At 43.7% G+C, this 16,513-nt stretch overlaps 1 protein-coding gene across 2 annotated transcripts in view; it reads left to right on the top strand.

The window, feature by feature from the left end:
• Positions 1-4,560, top strand: part of IL19 (interleukin 19) — a 28,908-nt gene extending 24,348 nt beyond the window's left edge. For both annotated transcript variants that reach the window (XM_082404070.1, XM_082404071.1), the window contains one exon: positions 298-4,560. In XM_082404070.1, coding sequence (XP_082260196.1) covers positions 298-408 — 111 coding nt within the window. In that variant the 3' untranslated portion in view covers positions 409-4,560. The remainder of the gene's footprint in view (positions 1-297) is intronic.
• Positions 4,561-16,513: the final 11,953 nt, after the last annotated feature.

Genomic DNA, 16,513 nt, shown 5'->3' with positions numbered 1-16,513 from the left:
GAACTGCCAGAAAAGCAAGTTGTTTTTTTCTGGGAAATATAGGAAAAAGAAAAGCAGAAGGCAAAGAATGAAGACCTTTTCATTTTGTTTATAAGTTGCTGACATGATTTAACTGCTTGTTTGTGGAAAGCAATTTAGGCCACCTATTAGGAAAATAATTTGGGGTCTGTATGCCCTGCAGATATAATGGTTGAATAAAAAGCAAACCTCATGAGGACCAGAACATGGGGAAAGTGATTTGAAAACTATGACACGGTCTAGAAAGGCAAGTTCTTATGATGATTTCCATGGTTTCAGTTGGAGGTCCGGTCTGCTGCCATTAAGTCTCTGGGAGAGCTTGATGTCTTCCTAGCCTGGATTGACAAGAATCATCAAGGAACTTCTGTTGCCTCAAGACAAGAAACCTAAGTGTGGTGGATGAACAGCCCCTGAGAGGTTTCCAGTGGGAGACAGCCAACTTTGAAGGGGAGGGAGATGGGGAAGCCTCCATTTTTATGCAAATTAGGTCTTTTTGAGGAAACCTTCCTGCCCATTTGGAATTCTTTTCTCTGGGGCTGAGGTATTGTAGGGGAAAAATCTAGGTTTGAGCACATCTTACCCTGTAGCTACAAGTCTCACTGGCTGGGCCCAGGCTGTCTGATTCCACCTGAAAGTATCCAAGCAGTCTACTGTCATATTTATATGAAATATGTCTGTCGAAAGGTCCTGCGGGCCATCCTGGAGGGAGAGGGTGGGCTTCCCCCTAATTTATTGTGAACTTGTCTATCCCGTGTCTGTGATGTGATCTAAGTGGTATCCTGTAGTGCATATTGTACTGACTGATTTTTTGAATAAACTCTGTTCTTTACCAATTAGTGGAAGTGTCTTCTGATTCAGGGAGAAGGAACCATGAATGGTGACTATTAGAATTAAAAGGGCCTTAAAGAACAGAAACAGATGGGGAAACTGAGACCTAGAGAGGGATAAAAATTTACTCAGAGTCCCAAAGTGAGTTAGTGCCAAGGGTTTCAAACTGGACTCCATCCAGCTCCCTGTCCTCCACATAATGATCAAGAGGATGAACGTAGGGCTTCTGATCATGACTCCGTCTTGCTATCACTCCATTTCTGATCTCTCTTTCTCTATGTTTCTCTCTTTTCTCTCTGTCTCTCTGTTATTGAATTGGGTCCCACTGCTCTACAAAATCAATACTCACAAATGTTGATAGAAAGGAAATGTGCCTTCAATCAGAATGCTGGCAATCTGGGGAGATGGACTCAGCATCCCCCAGAAACCACCTCCAAAGATTCTGCTCGGACGTGAAAGCTTTTAAAGGGAAACAGGGAAGTAATCTCAGTTTATCACTGAGTTAGGGGGTCAGAGTCGCCGCCATCCCCTACTGTGTGCAGGTTCGTCGACTCCTCCTGATTTTTCTTTAGATGCTATCTTGTTCACAAGATTACTGAAGGGGAAGCTGGGGAAGAGATCTGGTCATCTGTTGATTACCTACTCTTCATTTCTTTTTTTAAAATTAATTAATTAATTAATTAATTATGGCTGTGCTGGGTCTTCGTTTCTGTGCGAGGGCTTTCTCTAGTTGCGGCAAGCGGGGGCCACTCTTCATCGCGGTGCGCGGGCCTCTCACTATCGCGGCCTCTCTTGTTGCGGAGCACAGGCTCCAGATGCGCAGGCTCAGTAATTGTGGCTCACGGGCCTAGTTGCTCCGCGGCATGTGGGATCTTCCCAGACCAGGGCTCGAACCCGTGTCCCCTGCATTGGCAGGCAGATTCTCAACCACTGCGCCACCAGGGAAGCCCTCCCTATTCTTCATTTCTATTTCTTTGATCTATGGAAAGAATCAACAAGTTAGGCAAAGTACTGGGTGATCAAAAGATTTGAAAGATGTGCTAGGGAGGAGATGAGTAGAGCACTGGGGTGCCTGGGTTAAGGTCGGTGACAAGACAAAGAAGACAGCTCTTTCCTGCAAAGAGCTTTTTCCTGCCAAAAACTGCTTACATCTCTTTCTCTCTGTCATTCCTTTCTAGCTGCTCCCAACCTAGATGTCTTTTCTGACCCTAAATTCATCCCGCATGGGTATGTATGTGGGGTTGGAGAGAGGGTGTTTCTGACCAAGGGATGGCTGTCATGGTGACAAAGCTGAATGAGTGCAGCCCAAGGCAGGGGGAATTCTCGGTAGAGGGGTTCTGGCCAAAATGGACACTAATTTCCAGGTGGACAGTCCTCAGATGGTTAATGACGGTAACAACTGATACTTATTGAGCACCTGCATGTGCCAGGTGCTGAAATAAGTGCTTTACATGTACTATCCTGGGTCACTATCTATACTGTAACTGGCTGGCTGAAGCAACTTTTCTTTATTCCTACCTGGGAAAGAGATTTCACAGAACATGCTTTAGTGGACAGAGCAGGACCTCTGAAGTCAGACAGACCTGGTTTCCAATCCTATGTGACTTTGAGCGAATAACTTAGTGTCTCTAAGTCTCAATGTCTTCTTCTGTAAAATGGAGATAATAGCACCAGTCTGCAAGTGTTGCTGTGAGCTACAAGTGAGGCAAAGTCCCCGCTAGCCCCAGTAGGGTGGGAGGCTGCACGTGTAGTGTAAAGAGTGCCAAGTCAGGAATCACAGTCTGGTTCCAAGTCTGCCATGACTTGCCCGGGGCAGGTCACTACATTTCTTTGACCCTTAGTTGTCTGTAATGTGGATACTGACCCCTGTGTTATCATTTAAAAGCCGGAGCATTACGATGGCCTAAGAAGCCCTCATATCTGCACACACTGCCTTCCCAACTCCCTTTCCTCTTACTGTGTCCCCTACTTTTTGTCCAGGCTCAGTACCACCCTACCACACTGGCCTACTTCGTGTTTCTCAAACATACCAGTCATGTCCTCACCTTAGGGCCTTTGTGGTTTGTGTGTATACACACGTAAGCTAAGGTAGGATTAAAAAAACACTCCAATGTTATGCACGAATGGGATTAATAGACTATTAAGAGGAAGCAAAGTTGTTTGCGGAGGACTCAACCTTCCCAAGGAGACTTGGCTGGATGTCCATCCTGAGCCGGATGGATGATGGCAGGACCAGCTTCATTAGAGCATTTCTCATCTTCTGTGACTCCCCAAGGTGTGCTTCCCACAGACACCTGCGCGGCTTGCACCTCCATCTCCTTCAGACCTTTACTCAAAAGGTATACTATTTAAGCATTAAGACCCCATTTCCAGGGCTTCCCTGGTGGCGCAGTGGTTGAGAATCCGCCTGCCAATGCAAGGGACACGGGTTCAATCCCTGGTCCGGGAAGATCCCACATGCCGCGGAGAAACTAAGCCCGTGGGCCACAACTACTGAGCCTGCGCTCTATAACCCATGAACCACAACTCCTGAGCCTGTGTGCCACAGCAACTGAAGCCCGTGCACCTAGAGCCGGTGCTCCACAACAAGAGAAGCCACGGCAATGAGAAGGCCGTGCACCAACAAAAAGTAGCCCCCGCTCAACGCAACTAGAGAAAGCCCACGTGCAGCAACGAAGACCCAACTCCGCCAAAAATAAATAAATAAAATAAATAAATTTATTTAAAAAAAAAGACCCCCATTTCCACCTTCAGCCCATCTTATACCCCTTTCCTGCTTCCCCAGCATCCTGTTTTATTATTATCTGTTTCTCCACTCGAATGTAAGCTCCATGAGGATAGTTCAGTTTCTTCACTGCCTGGCACTAAGTAAGTGTTAAATTCACATTTCATGAATACGTGATCTGGATGCATTAAAACGATAATAACAGCAAACATTCATACAGTGCTTTCTACATGCCAGACAGTTGTCTAAGAAATATACATAATGTAATATATTATGAATATATATTTCATTTAATTTTCATGACAGTCCTATAAAAGTGAGAATGAAATAAAATGAAAAAGGCCCCCTCTTTGAATGTTAACAATACAGATCATTAAACCTTAAGGAAGAACCTGGGCACAGAAGTTAAGTAACACCTAAAGTCACACAGCTCATAAGCAGCAGAGCCAGTCTTCCAATCCCGGCAACCCGGTTTCAGGATGAACTTTAATGTCAACAACAGTGTACAGGTGTTGAGCACTTATTATGCGCCAGGCACCGAGGTGAAAACTACTTTCGTTTTCTCCTTTCCTCCTCACGATTATCCTCTATGGGAAAGATTATTAACAACCCAATTACACAGATGATGAGGTCTGAAGCTTAGCGAGGTTCAACAGCACGCTGAGGGTCATGCAGTTAGTTGTGGAACTGGGATTTGTTTAATTAAACAAGGAGACCGTTACCCTTAGGTGGCTGTAATGCCCTGGTGGGTCTGTGTAAGCAAACCAAAATCTAAGCACATAAACGCTTCAAGGTTATGAAATCAAAATGCTAAGGACCAATCACAAACACCCAACTAGGCTTTAAGCTGTAGCCAATCAAATAGCTTCCTTTCTTTGCTTCCTCACCTTCTCTATATATGTCCTTCCAGGCTTTTGATCGCAGAGAGCTCCTAACCACTTCCTGTTTGGTGCTGCAGATTCCAATAGATTTTTGCTCAAATAAAATGATAAAAGGGGCTTCCCTGGTGGCGCAGTGGTTGAGAATCTGCCTGCCAATGCAGGGGACACGGGTTCGAGCCCTGGTCTGGGAAGATCCCACATGCCGCGGAGCAACTGGGCCCGTGAGCCACAACTACTGAGCCTGAGTGTCTGGAGCCTGTGCTCCGCAACAAAAGAGGCCGCGATAGTGAGAGGCCCGCGCACCGCGATGAAGAGTGGCCCCCACTTGCCGCAACTAGAGAAAGCCCTCGCACAGAAACGAAGACCCAACACAGCCATAAATAAATAAATTAAACAACAAAAAAAATGTTTAAAAAAAAATGATAAGAGAATTTTAATATGCATCAGTTTATCTTTTAACAATACCCAACACAGGTGTCCTACCCCACGTTGCACGCATGGTGGACAAGAGAAGAGGAGCTTTACTGGCATAAGGAGCTGTACCTGCAGGAAAGAAATATGTTGTATCAATGGTTGTAAAGTAGAGGAGGAGGAGATGGAGCAGGAAAGGGAGGGGGAGGAAGCACTACTGACGGAGAAGAAGCCCCACCCCCATATCTCCTGCCTGCTTACTTCACTTTGACCATTTCTCTCATCTACCTGTCCTTGCTCTCCTTCCAGACTTGAAGAATGTGTCCTGGCTCTTGTGTAGTCCACAGAGGGCCTGGCACAGAGTTGTGCTTTTTTGTTCTTGGTGTTGTTATTTTTTGTTTTTGTTTTCACAGAGGTGGTGCTTCATAAATACCTGCTAAGGAACCAAGTATAAAATTCACTCCCAAAACATACCTTCTGAGTCCTTGATTAGCCCCTAGGAGGAGCCCTTGAGAAATCTAGGGCTCATCTTCCACCGCTCAGGTGCAAGGGGAGGGAATCCATAGCTTGTGGCAGGACCATGCGGGTACTTTATGACCTCACTTAAGTCTCAGAGGAGCTGAGGAGGTCGTAGGTCTCATCCCCATGTGACCAGCAGAGGCATCTGAGGCTCGGGGAGGTGGGAGGACTTGCCTGAGGTCACCTGGCTGAGGGATGGCAGGTCCAGAAAGTGAACCCAGGTCTGATCTTCCTGGCTCCAGTGTTCCCTCCCCTTGCTGCTGGGGAAGCTTGCTTTGTTTGGGCCAAGTTCTCTAACCCAGAGCCCAAGTTGCTACACTGGATGCCAGCAACACAGATCTTTAAACCCAAGTGCATAAAAAGGGGCCTGGACTTGCCGGCAACAAGCCTGTGAAGTTACACACAAATTTATGGACCAACACAGAGCAAAGAAGCAGAGGCTGACTTCTGAATGTGTCACAGGATATTCCTGGCCCAGACGAGTCTGGGCTCCTCCTGGAGGACATTCTATCCCCCTTCCATCTTCCAGAGCAGATCACCGACAGCCACACAGGCTCAGGGCAGCCTGTCTTTTGGAACCACAGACTTGCCCAGAAGTTTGATCAAATGGGTAAGAGGGTAGGTTTGTATGAAATCCTGGTCCTGCCATTTATTGTGTGATCTTGGGCAATATACTTAACCTGAGCCTCCCTTACCACATGTGCACAAATTAAGGAGATAGCTGCCTCATGGATTGTTATAAGGATTCAAGATACCATTTACAGTAGCTGTGTAGTAGGTGTAAAGTAGGTGCTCATTAAAATGATGGTTGTTACTATTTAGTGATTTTCCACTTTTCTAATCTTATTTCCCATAAAACACTGTTGTTTTCGGAAAGGCTTCCTCTTACTGTTTTTTTAAACTAGCAAGTGAGACAAGGCAAACTGTGCTGCCTTCCGGGCCTGCACCTCCAGGAGGCTTTCAGCTGAGCCCCCTCACAGGGGTGCTTGCAGTTTCTGTGCGGCCAGCCAGGCTCCAGGCAGCCTCCCTGATTCTCCTGTTACTCAGCCCACCCCCTGAAGGCTCTTCTGCCCGTACCCTTCCTCTGTCACAGACTCAGGCCAGTGTGAAACTCTTCCCTTGACTCTATCTAAACCTTGCTTTGTTCACGCCTAGCACAATCCCTGTTGCGTCCAAATCACTTGATGTCCCCTGCAGCTGTGAACAAATGCCTCTGCTCAGTGGCAGAAGCCAACTGATCATTCCTGGAGGTAGACTCAGGGGTCAGCAAATCATGTTTGGTCAAGGAGTTTCGGGGAGGATGTATTCTTAAAAAGTTATTATGAGTTATAGAGATAGTATATACTTGTAGTTCTGTTACGGAAAGATATTCAATTAGCCCAGTCTCAGGCCTCTACCATGGAACCACCGTCAGTGGAGATTGAATGTTGTGAAAGAGACATTTTCTGTGCAGGCACAGGCTTGATCCAGGCACCAGGACCGGGAGAGGGTTCAAAATCCAGCTTTCATACCAGGAGATAAGTTTGACTCAGCACGCCTTTGGTCTGGATGTCTCTCTCTGGTCACTTTCTAGACGCTCTAAGAAGACTCTATGCCTCAGTTTCCTTATTTTGGAAAATGAAAGGAAAAATCATCCCTACCTTAAGTGTTGCCTGAAGATCAAGTGAGTTAATATTTCACGAAGTACTTAGGGCCTGGCATGCGGTAAGCGCCATAAACGGACAACAGAAGAGCCTGTGGCCACGTTCTGCTGCTGTCCTAGCTCTACCCCAGCCTAGACTTAACTGCCCAAGAACCATAGTCCCAAAGCCAGGGCAGAAACCGCCTTCCTCCTGCTCCTTCCTATTCACCTCCACCCCCATCCTCATTTGTGTTCCTGGGACCCAGAGTGATTTTCCAGTTTTTGACAAGTCAGAGACATCTTGGCGTCCATCTCCTCTCTCCAGACTGAGCTCCTCAGGACAGCTACTTTGTGAATGGCTGCACTCAGTAAATAAATATTCCTTGAATGAATGAATGCATGCACGCCACAAAGGCAACCCCAGCTGTCCTGTAGGCAGCTCACTCTTGGCCTCTTGGAGGAAGCCTACGGCTTTGCCTTTTGGCTTTAGGAATCTCTCTGGCTTCCTCTTATCCTCCAGGACATTCCTTGCTAATGTCCCCGTCTCTAGCCCATAGCAAAGATTCAGTTTTCCCCTCTGTTTCGATTTTGCCCAATTGTTGTTTTAAGGTCCTTAACTCAATGTCCTGAAGCCTGAAGCATTAGTGCCTCCCATTCCACTCCTGGGCTGCCAGCCCTTTGGCTATCATGCTAACCTGGACCCCAGCTCTCTTGGGGGCCATGTGGTCCTGCGGCCTTGTGGGTGGGGAGAAAGAACTCAAGAAGTACCAACTTTACCTCCTCTTCCTCACCTCCTCGACACCTCTAAAGCATCCCCCACACCTAGCCCAAGAAGAGCAGGTGTACTCTACATGAGGTACCCCTGAGGCAGGGTGCAGACGACATCCCTCTGTGGTCACACCTGGGGTGGTGGGATTATGCCCGGGTGGCTAGAAGTGGTGTCTTGTATGAGAGTTGTTGACAATCAGAGAGCTCAGTCTCTCTTCAGGGAACCAGCACATGAAAAAGTGCCTTGAATTTAGTTAGGGAAACACATCAGTAAGCAATTCTGTTGAGTTCCTGGGATGCATGTGATGGTATCCAGATCCTGAGCAGCTTACCAAAGGAAAACACTCACTGATTCTTCAGAAATGAAAAGTTTCAGAGTGGAACGTCCTCAGGTTGATGCTCACAGTTCATTGCATTGTGACTCTTTTCAACCTTTTTTTAATACCTACCTCCCTTCCCTACCCAACACCCACAGGAACACCATCCTCCAGGTACCAACGGGCTCTCTGGCCTCAGGAAGTTTGTTGCAGCTTTTCTTACTGTAAGGAGCAAGGGTCCTTCTGCTCCTGCCACAGTATCTCCATCCCCAAAGCTCATAAATTATTAGTTCTTCAAAGTGTTGCTCAAACTGAACTTTCTCCAAGAAACCTTCCCAGAGATACTCCTTATCCCTCAGAAGTCATCTCAGCACTCCCTTCCCCCAATGCCTATGATGAACCAGAATTGTTCCAGGGAAGTCCTGGTAACAAACACTCCCATTATCCCTATAAACAGCCTCATTCTTCTCAGACTGCATGTCACAACTGGGAAGATATGGTTGCCATACCCCTGGGCCTTTGTGTCTGCCATTAGAGCAAGGGCTATTAACCTTTCATGTGCCATGGTACACCAGCAAAGCCTATGGACCCTACTCAGAATAATGTTTCTAAACGCATAAAATAAAATATATAGGATTGCAAAAGAAACCACTTTTATTAAAATACAGCTATCAAAATATGGAAATGACAATGGGTATTATATAATAAATGTGCTTCTTTATTAATGCACTAATTAAGATCTAGCAGTGGGCCTACAAATTACTGACATTTCTAAGTCGTGAAGATTGTAAATATGTTGAGATATCTGAAACGACCATAATGGGATACAAAATATCTGTGATTTCTATCAGTGACAAAGTCACAGGCACCATTAATACTACTGTGGTCTGTATTTGTTTCCTATCCTTTTAATAAAAAAAAAAAAAAGTTAAATTTTGATTATAGGTTATTGAAAAGATAAGATGTGGCTTTTTCCCATCTGCCTTCTGCCAGATTGGGAACTCCTACATTAGAGCATCTGTTCCCCTCACCATGCTCTGAGGTCCTCTGAGAGGTCCCAAGAGACCAAGCCTGTTCCTTCTGGCATTCTTGGGTCATCCAGCTCAGCGCCTGCACACGGGAGACTCCACGCTCGTTTGTGGAATTAAAAGGAAAAGAATTGAGTACGTCCTTACTCTCCTAGGTGAGAAAACTTAATTCAAGTTCATGTCTGGAGTTTTGTTCCCAGACTCCATGTCCAGGAGAGGGTTTTCCAAGTGACTCCCACTTTGTAGACAGGGGGCAGGAGGGGTTAGCTAACTCTGGGGGACCCAGGTACGTCAGAGGAAATCTCAGGAGAGAGGATGGCAGCAAGTCGGGCTGATTAAACAGACAAGACAGAAAAAAGCAGGAAAGGGAAATGATGTCACACATTCTGTAAGCTTTGAGGAGAGGGAACTGAAAATGCACTGCTTCTCAGGGACTCGACTGCTCCGCCCATCCCCACCCTGCAGGGGGGTAGCAGACGGGGCGAAGCTTCTAATATTGCAGGCCTGAGAATGGGAGCTGAGGTCTTCGTCCAGCAGAACCCTAAGGGCTACGTGTTTCCCTGCAAAGTGATGCATCTGGGCAGGAAGCCCAGATGCCAGCAAATGTGATGTCATCATAGACAGGGAAAACCCTAAACTGCCAACTCAGGACTTGCTGTGGGAGAAGAGGAGTGGCTGGGTTTTTTTTCTTGGTTTCTAGAAAATTGTTTCCTGTCCCAAAATGGCTTGGTTAAGGAGCCGATTTTATTTCATAAGAAAGAATTCTTTTTCTCTCTCCTCCGCCCAGCTTATCTTTTCAACTACACAGGCACTGATTACATGCTGACCCCTAGTTTTGAAACCCTACTTCTTAAAGTTAGATTGATGTGCTCATGAAATGTACCCTCATTTCTCTACCAGAGCCGCGTCATCCCCATCCATTCCATTTGAGCACTGACAGTGTGCTATGCACTGCACTGCCCTAGAAAATCTCCTGGTTAGTGCACAGCTATTACTGTGTCTCTCTCCCACTATAAGACCCTTCACGGCTCCCTATTGCCTCAGGGCAAAAACAAAGAATTACAGAATCAAAAGGTCCAGCTGAAGGAGACTTAAGAAGTCATTTAATTTATTTCCCCACAATTCACAGATGAGGAAACTGAGGCCCAGAGAAGGGAAGTGATTTCCCCAAGACCACACAGTGGGATGAAGCTGAAGCTAGAGCTAGAACTTAGGTTTCTAGTCTAAATTCACATTCCTTGGCGTGATATTCTTGCTCCTTGATGATGTGGCCATATTTCCAACTTGATCTGCCACTGCTAGTTCATTCGCCTGTCCTCAAATACCTTGTGAGCTTTGCTGCCCCAGTCATCTCTGTCCTGAATGCCCTTTGCCGGACTCCACTCCTCCTCCCTACCTCTCTCCAGAGTCTTTGTCCGTTTAAAGGTTCAGCTCAAACCCTCCTCTGTGTGAGCCTCCCTCCTCTGTGCTCCTCAGCACGTACCTTCTGCTCATGCAGAAGTGTTGACTTTGTGGTTCTGCAGGCACGTGATTATCCCCTCATTGAGGCTATAAGCAGCCAGGGACCAGAGATCTCCTGAGGCATCACTAATCTTCACAGCCTTCAGCAGTGTCTTGCAGATAGCAGGCATTTAGTTAGTAAATGTTTATGGAAAGAATGACTTAAAATCTATTCTATCAGACACAAGGAGTAATAAAAATCTACTTTCGAGCTTAAAGATTTGCATAACTATGCATATATTTAAAATCCTCCTGGCAAATCAGTGAGCCAGACAGGCAAAGTAGGTTTTATTCTCCATTTCATTGATGAATCAGTGAATGCCTGAAATGTCAGGACTTGTCTTGGGTCATTCAAGGTCACCCTGAAAGTTAGTGGTGTGGATGTAAATATTAGAACTGGGTGTCCTGGCTCTCAGTCCCATTTGGTGTCCAGTCAACCCCTTCTGTGTTCTTTCCATAGAAGAGTCATTTCTTCTGCCAGAATTATCATGGGAAAAGCTTCTCTCTTGGTCTCATTTTCAAGGGATGCTACTTACTCTAGAAGAATAGTTCAAAATGGGTTAAAAGTGTCATTTATTGGAAAGATTACTTGATTGATTTCAACTTCTGAGTCTTTTACCAGCTGAGTGACCTTGGGCAAGTTACTTAACCTATCTGAACCATAGTTTCCCCACTTGTGGAATGAGGGAATTGGACTAGATGTACTTGAAGTCACTTCTAGCTCTAATACTAGAGGAGTGATATTGTGGCAGGGGTGCCCCTGGGCCCCCCACAAATTAAGTTATGAAATGCATGCACTGAAGGCCACTGTCTTCTCTAAAGGACCTGGGATTGTACCAGCAGGCAGGGGCCAGCTTGCAAAGGGAAGAGACTCACAACAAAACTCTATTTCATTTTTGTTCTTATGTGACAACTTGAGGGGGTCATGTTACAGAAGGTGTGGCAATAATTTGCAATTATTTCCGGCAATTATTTGCAATACTGAACCAACATGTTCTTAGAATGATATGATTAATATTAATGCTCCAAGAAAAAGTGAATTTCATTGTATTGGGAAGTTTGAAAACATTCTGATTTCAGGACTTGAGGATGGGTTGCAACAGTTCCTTGCTTGTTTCACAAACTGGGTAACAACACCCATCCTGTTTATCGCCGATGAGACGGGTCCTCAAGCAGCTGGTATTGCCTACGATAGGATGGAATTATCCCAGTGATTCAGGAATCCTGGGAGGGATGATGGGATGTGATAGAATGAGAAAGATTGTTTCTATTATTGTGGATTCAGTGTCTGGAAGGTTCTCAGACAGATGAGATGGGTGGTCTGTTCTTTTAACTGAACATCTTGTCAGGTCTCTCCCTTGTACACAGGGCCAGAAGTAGAACTGGGAATCCTATCCCCTGGCATATTCCCCCTACTTTTCCTGGGCCCCCTTGCCTCTGAGGACACACAATTTAACACAAAGAGTAATAAATTCCAAATTAGGAGACCTAGGTTGATGTCTCCATCCTGCCACCAACTGTCTCCTTGATCTCCACGTTGCTTCCCTGGGCCTTAGTACCCACACATCGGTAATAACAGTAGAAAGAGATACTGTTTTTTGAGGAAGATCTGTCATTTACTGGCTGGGGGAACTTGGGAAAACCATTCAACCTCTTAGCTTAAGTTTCTTCATCAGAAAATTGGGTTATAAGACCTGCCTCAAAGAGATAATAATTTATCCAACACATATTTATTAAAAGCTTACTATGAACTGGGCTCCATTCCAGGCATGTGTAATATAGGGGTAGATAAGACAGACAAAATTCTTGCCCTCAAAAAGCTTATATTCTTAGTGGAATTTTATGAGAATTACATGGCAATAAGTATAATATATATGTATTAGTATATATATAACGTACGTTATATATATTATGATTATAATGTATAGAGCATTCAATATCTAAGTCCAGGTACTAGGCTTAGGATATGCTCTACATTATCATTATAATAGTTATTAGGTTGAACTATAAGACAAGGCCAATATCAGACCAGTCTTTTTTTAATTTTTAATTTTTATTTTATTGAATTATAGTTGATTTACAATGTTGTGTTAGTTTCTGGTATGCAGCAAAGTGATTCAGTTATATATATACTTTTTCCTATTCTTTTCCATTATGGTTTATTGATGTTGAATATAGTTCCCTGTGCTGTACAGTAGGACCTTGTTATTTATCAATCCTATATATAATAGTTTGCATCTGCTAGTCCCAAACTCCCAATCCCATTCCTCTCCTGCCCCGCCCTTCTCTTTTGACAATCAAGTCTGTGAGTCTGTTTGTTTCATAGATAAGTTCGTTTGTAATATCAGACCAATCTTGACCTACACAGATGGAAATTGCATGTGGTTCAACCTAGCAATATTTTTACTATCCTTGATTCCTCCTCTCCCTAACCTACACATTTAATCTGTCTCCAAACATTTAAAAAAATGTATTTAAATTCTCTCAAGTCCACCCACGTCTCTTTCTCTCTCTCTGCTGCTACTAGTTCAAGCCAAGGTTAAATCTCTCTCTGGGACTACTTCAATGGCTGGATTCCCCATCTCCAGTCTTACCTGCCTCAAGTCCATTTTCAAGTGTGCCTCTCTAATCTCATTGCTCCTTGCTAAAAGCCTTCATAACGCCTTGCTTTTGGATAAAGTCCTAACTCCTTAACATGACCAATCTTACTTCTGACCTCCAACCAGCTTATCTTTCACTCTTGTGTCCCCATTCTCCTCTCTTGCTCTAATTTTAGGTCATTTGGTAATTACTGATTGGTTTGTATGTCTCCATTTTCAGGTACAGCTAAGCCTGAGATCCTGTGGTTTTAAGATATAATATAAAGAAGGAACAATTTGAAATCAACATGTTCATTCAGTAGTCATCATGTGTTTGCTGAGCACCTACCAGGAACCATTGAGTGTTGGGACCATGAAGTTGAACAAGGAGCTCTCAGGCCAGTGGGAGATACAGATATGTAACCCAAAAAATTGCAATTCACTGTGATAATTACACAAGAGGCACAAAATAAAGGGTAGCTCCAAAGGTGGGACGGAGGGATAAATTTTGCCTCGGTAAGTGGTGGTGTAGAGAGAGAGAGAGGTTAGGGTGAGACAGAGGAAGTGTTTTATAGCAGGTAAGTTGAATTGGTGTCTGTGCAGAGTGTGAAATGGGATCTATTCAGCAGATTTCAAACAAGAATAAAGTATTCTGATATAGGAAAAGCAGAGTCTTCATTATTAAAGTAAATTGGGATTACACGTGAACTAGATTTACTTAATCATTACAGGTAACTTAGAACAAAACAACTGGGTTCTTCTTGGTTAATGAGAAGGAACTGACTGACACGGGTACAGCTTATATTTCCTGAAAGTCTTGCCAGACCATGCTTCTCAATTTTACTTTAATCACAGTTATGGATGAGAAATTGTTTACCTACTAACAAGGATGGAAAAACAGGCATAAACGCAAGAGATATCTAGATTAGATATTCACACGTTTTCAGCATTTATCAAGTATTACAATGAAATGTTACAGTCCTCATTTTCAAGGAACTTTAGGAAGACATTAAAAGACATTAAAAAGGAGTGTTCTGATCAAGAGGTAGAAGAGCAAAGCATCATAGTGACATTGAATGTCAGAATTGGAAAAGATCTTATACATTATCTATTCTATTGCTCTCATTTTACAGATAATGTAAATTGACATCCAGAAAGATGAAAGAATATGCCAAAGTTATCCTGGTAACTATGGAATCCTTGAACTTAAATACAGGACTTCAGAGTGTCAGATATTGAATAGGAAAAATGTTGCAAAGGAATATATTATAATCTCTACCATCTTGACAGTTTCCAAAGCACTGTTGGAGGTTAATCTCAGGTGCCTTAACTTAATCTTGCCTGGAGGTGTGGTCCCGCCTAATGGATTAGTCCATGTCTAAGAAAATCTTAAAGTATCATTAGGGAGAAAAGGCTAAGACCCATGAAACAGAGGGCAACATTAGATTCTCATGTGCCAAAGAAAAACCTGCTGTTGGAAGTTAGAGAAGAGAGGAATTGCTTTGGACCAAAGTAGTTCAGGAATAAAGAATTGGGGTCCACTCTTCAATGATGAATGGAGGGAAAGTAGGTAGCCATTGTTGGAGAGAAATGGTGGGAAGAGCAAAAGCAAAGGAGAAGGAGCAGGAGTGAGTCCACAGTGTCTGGGTCTGGGGAGAAAACTGGTTAGGAGAACTGGATTTAGAGGAGGGGGAAAAAGCACCTCCTGGAATTCTCTTCCAGTTCTGTAATTCAGTGATCTTTTCTGTTCTGATTATCATTTTACCTTCCTTCTGGAAGGGAGCCAGAAAGAAAGAGGTATCCTTTAACCAATAACTAAACCAGTAATCTCCAAAGAAGTGCTTCTTAGAGGAGGAAGGTGTTGAGGTAATCCAGTCAGCAATTAAACTGCCTCAGGCCAGGAGGAAGTCCAGTATCACCAGAGAAATTCCAAGGGAGTTTTAGCCCTCACCTGTGGGAGCTGACTTCATTCATGGGATATATATACACATAATTGGAAACTCTTAGCTTGAGACAGACTCCTAGGAGATCACAAGCAGCAGCCCTTCCTGAACTCAGGTAAAAGAGCTCCTTCTCTCTACACTATTCACATGGTTCTGGGGATGAGCTCAGTTCTCCTAGTCATCTAGCCAGGTGTGTTCAGTGCCATGTCTAAAGGAGTCCTTTTCATTAGGACAAAATATCCTAGAGAATAGGGAATTGTCATGTTTATCTTTGTATTCCAGTACCTAGCATGATATTCAAGACAGTGGGTGCTTAATAAATGCTGATCAAATTGTTGAATTTAACATATATTTACCATATACTCACTATGTTCAAGGCAACTAACATCATTCTCTATTTAAAATGAGTTGATCACTCACTAGATGCTAGGTGTACGAATCATGCATCATTTTATTTAAATGTCAAAACAAATTCTGGGGTAAGTTTAATTAGAACCATTTGGGGGCTAAGAAAACAAAACTCAGAGAGGTGAGTTGACTTGTCCAAGGTCACATAGATGGAGAGTGACTAATTCATACAGATTTACCTGTGACATTTTCAGTTTTAAAAGTTAAAGTGCTATGCCCTGGATCCCCGCCCCGCCCCCACCGCTCCAGTCTTGGGAAAACTGGGACAACCTACACCGATGGGGACTTGTAGAGCAGGCATTTGGACCTAGTTCTCAAACCCAGAGTTCTCTCTGATACTTTTGGGTTTGGTTTGTTTATTCCCTTTTCCTACATGTGGCAGTATCCCAGGTGAACATGAATGTAAAGTATACCAAGCCTATTGATTGGAACGCAGGAAAAAAATCAGTAAGCGGTAACGATTATCAGTGCTGTACCAAGGCATCCTGGAACCTAAGGCAAACAGGAAAGATGTACACCTCTCTATATATGCTTTTTTAAGATTTTTATTGGAGTATAGTTGATTTACAATGTTGTTTTAGTTTTAGGTGTACAGCAAAGTGAATCAGTTATACATATACATATATCCGCTCTTTTTTAGATTCTTTTCCCATATAGGCCATTACGGAGTATTGAGTAGAGTTCCCTGTGCTGTACAGTAGGTCCTTATTCGTTATCTATTTTATGTATAATAATGAGTATAGGTCAATCCCAATCTCCCAATTTATCCCTCCCCCCCTTACACTCTGGTAACCATAAGTTTGTTTTCTACATCTGTGACTCTACTTCTGTTTTGTAAATAGTTTCATTTGTACTCTTCTGCATATGTTTTTATTATTTTATGTATATTATTTTTCCAAGACATTAAGGTAGTTGAAAATTATTGAAAAATTGATAATTAGCTGTATTACAACTCACATTATTTTTA

The sequence above is a fragment of the Balaenoptera borealis genome (assembly GCF_965194805.1).
Source record: "Balaenoptera borealis genome assembly, chromosome: 1".
Lineage (NCBI taxonomy): Eukaryota > Metazoa > Chordata > Mammalia > Artiodactyla > Balaenopteridae > Balaenoptera > Balaenoptera borealis.
The sequence above is the reverse complement of the archived record's forward strand: the minus strand, read 5'-3'. Positions and strand labels throughout refer to the sequence as shown.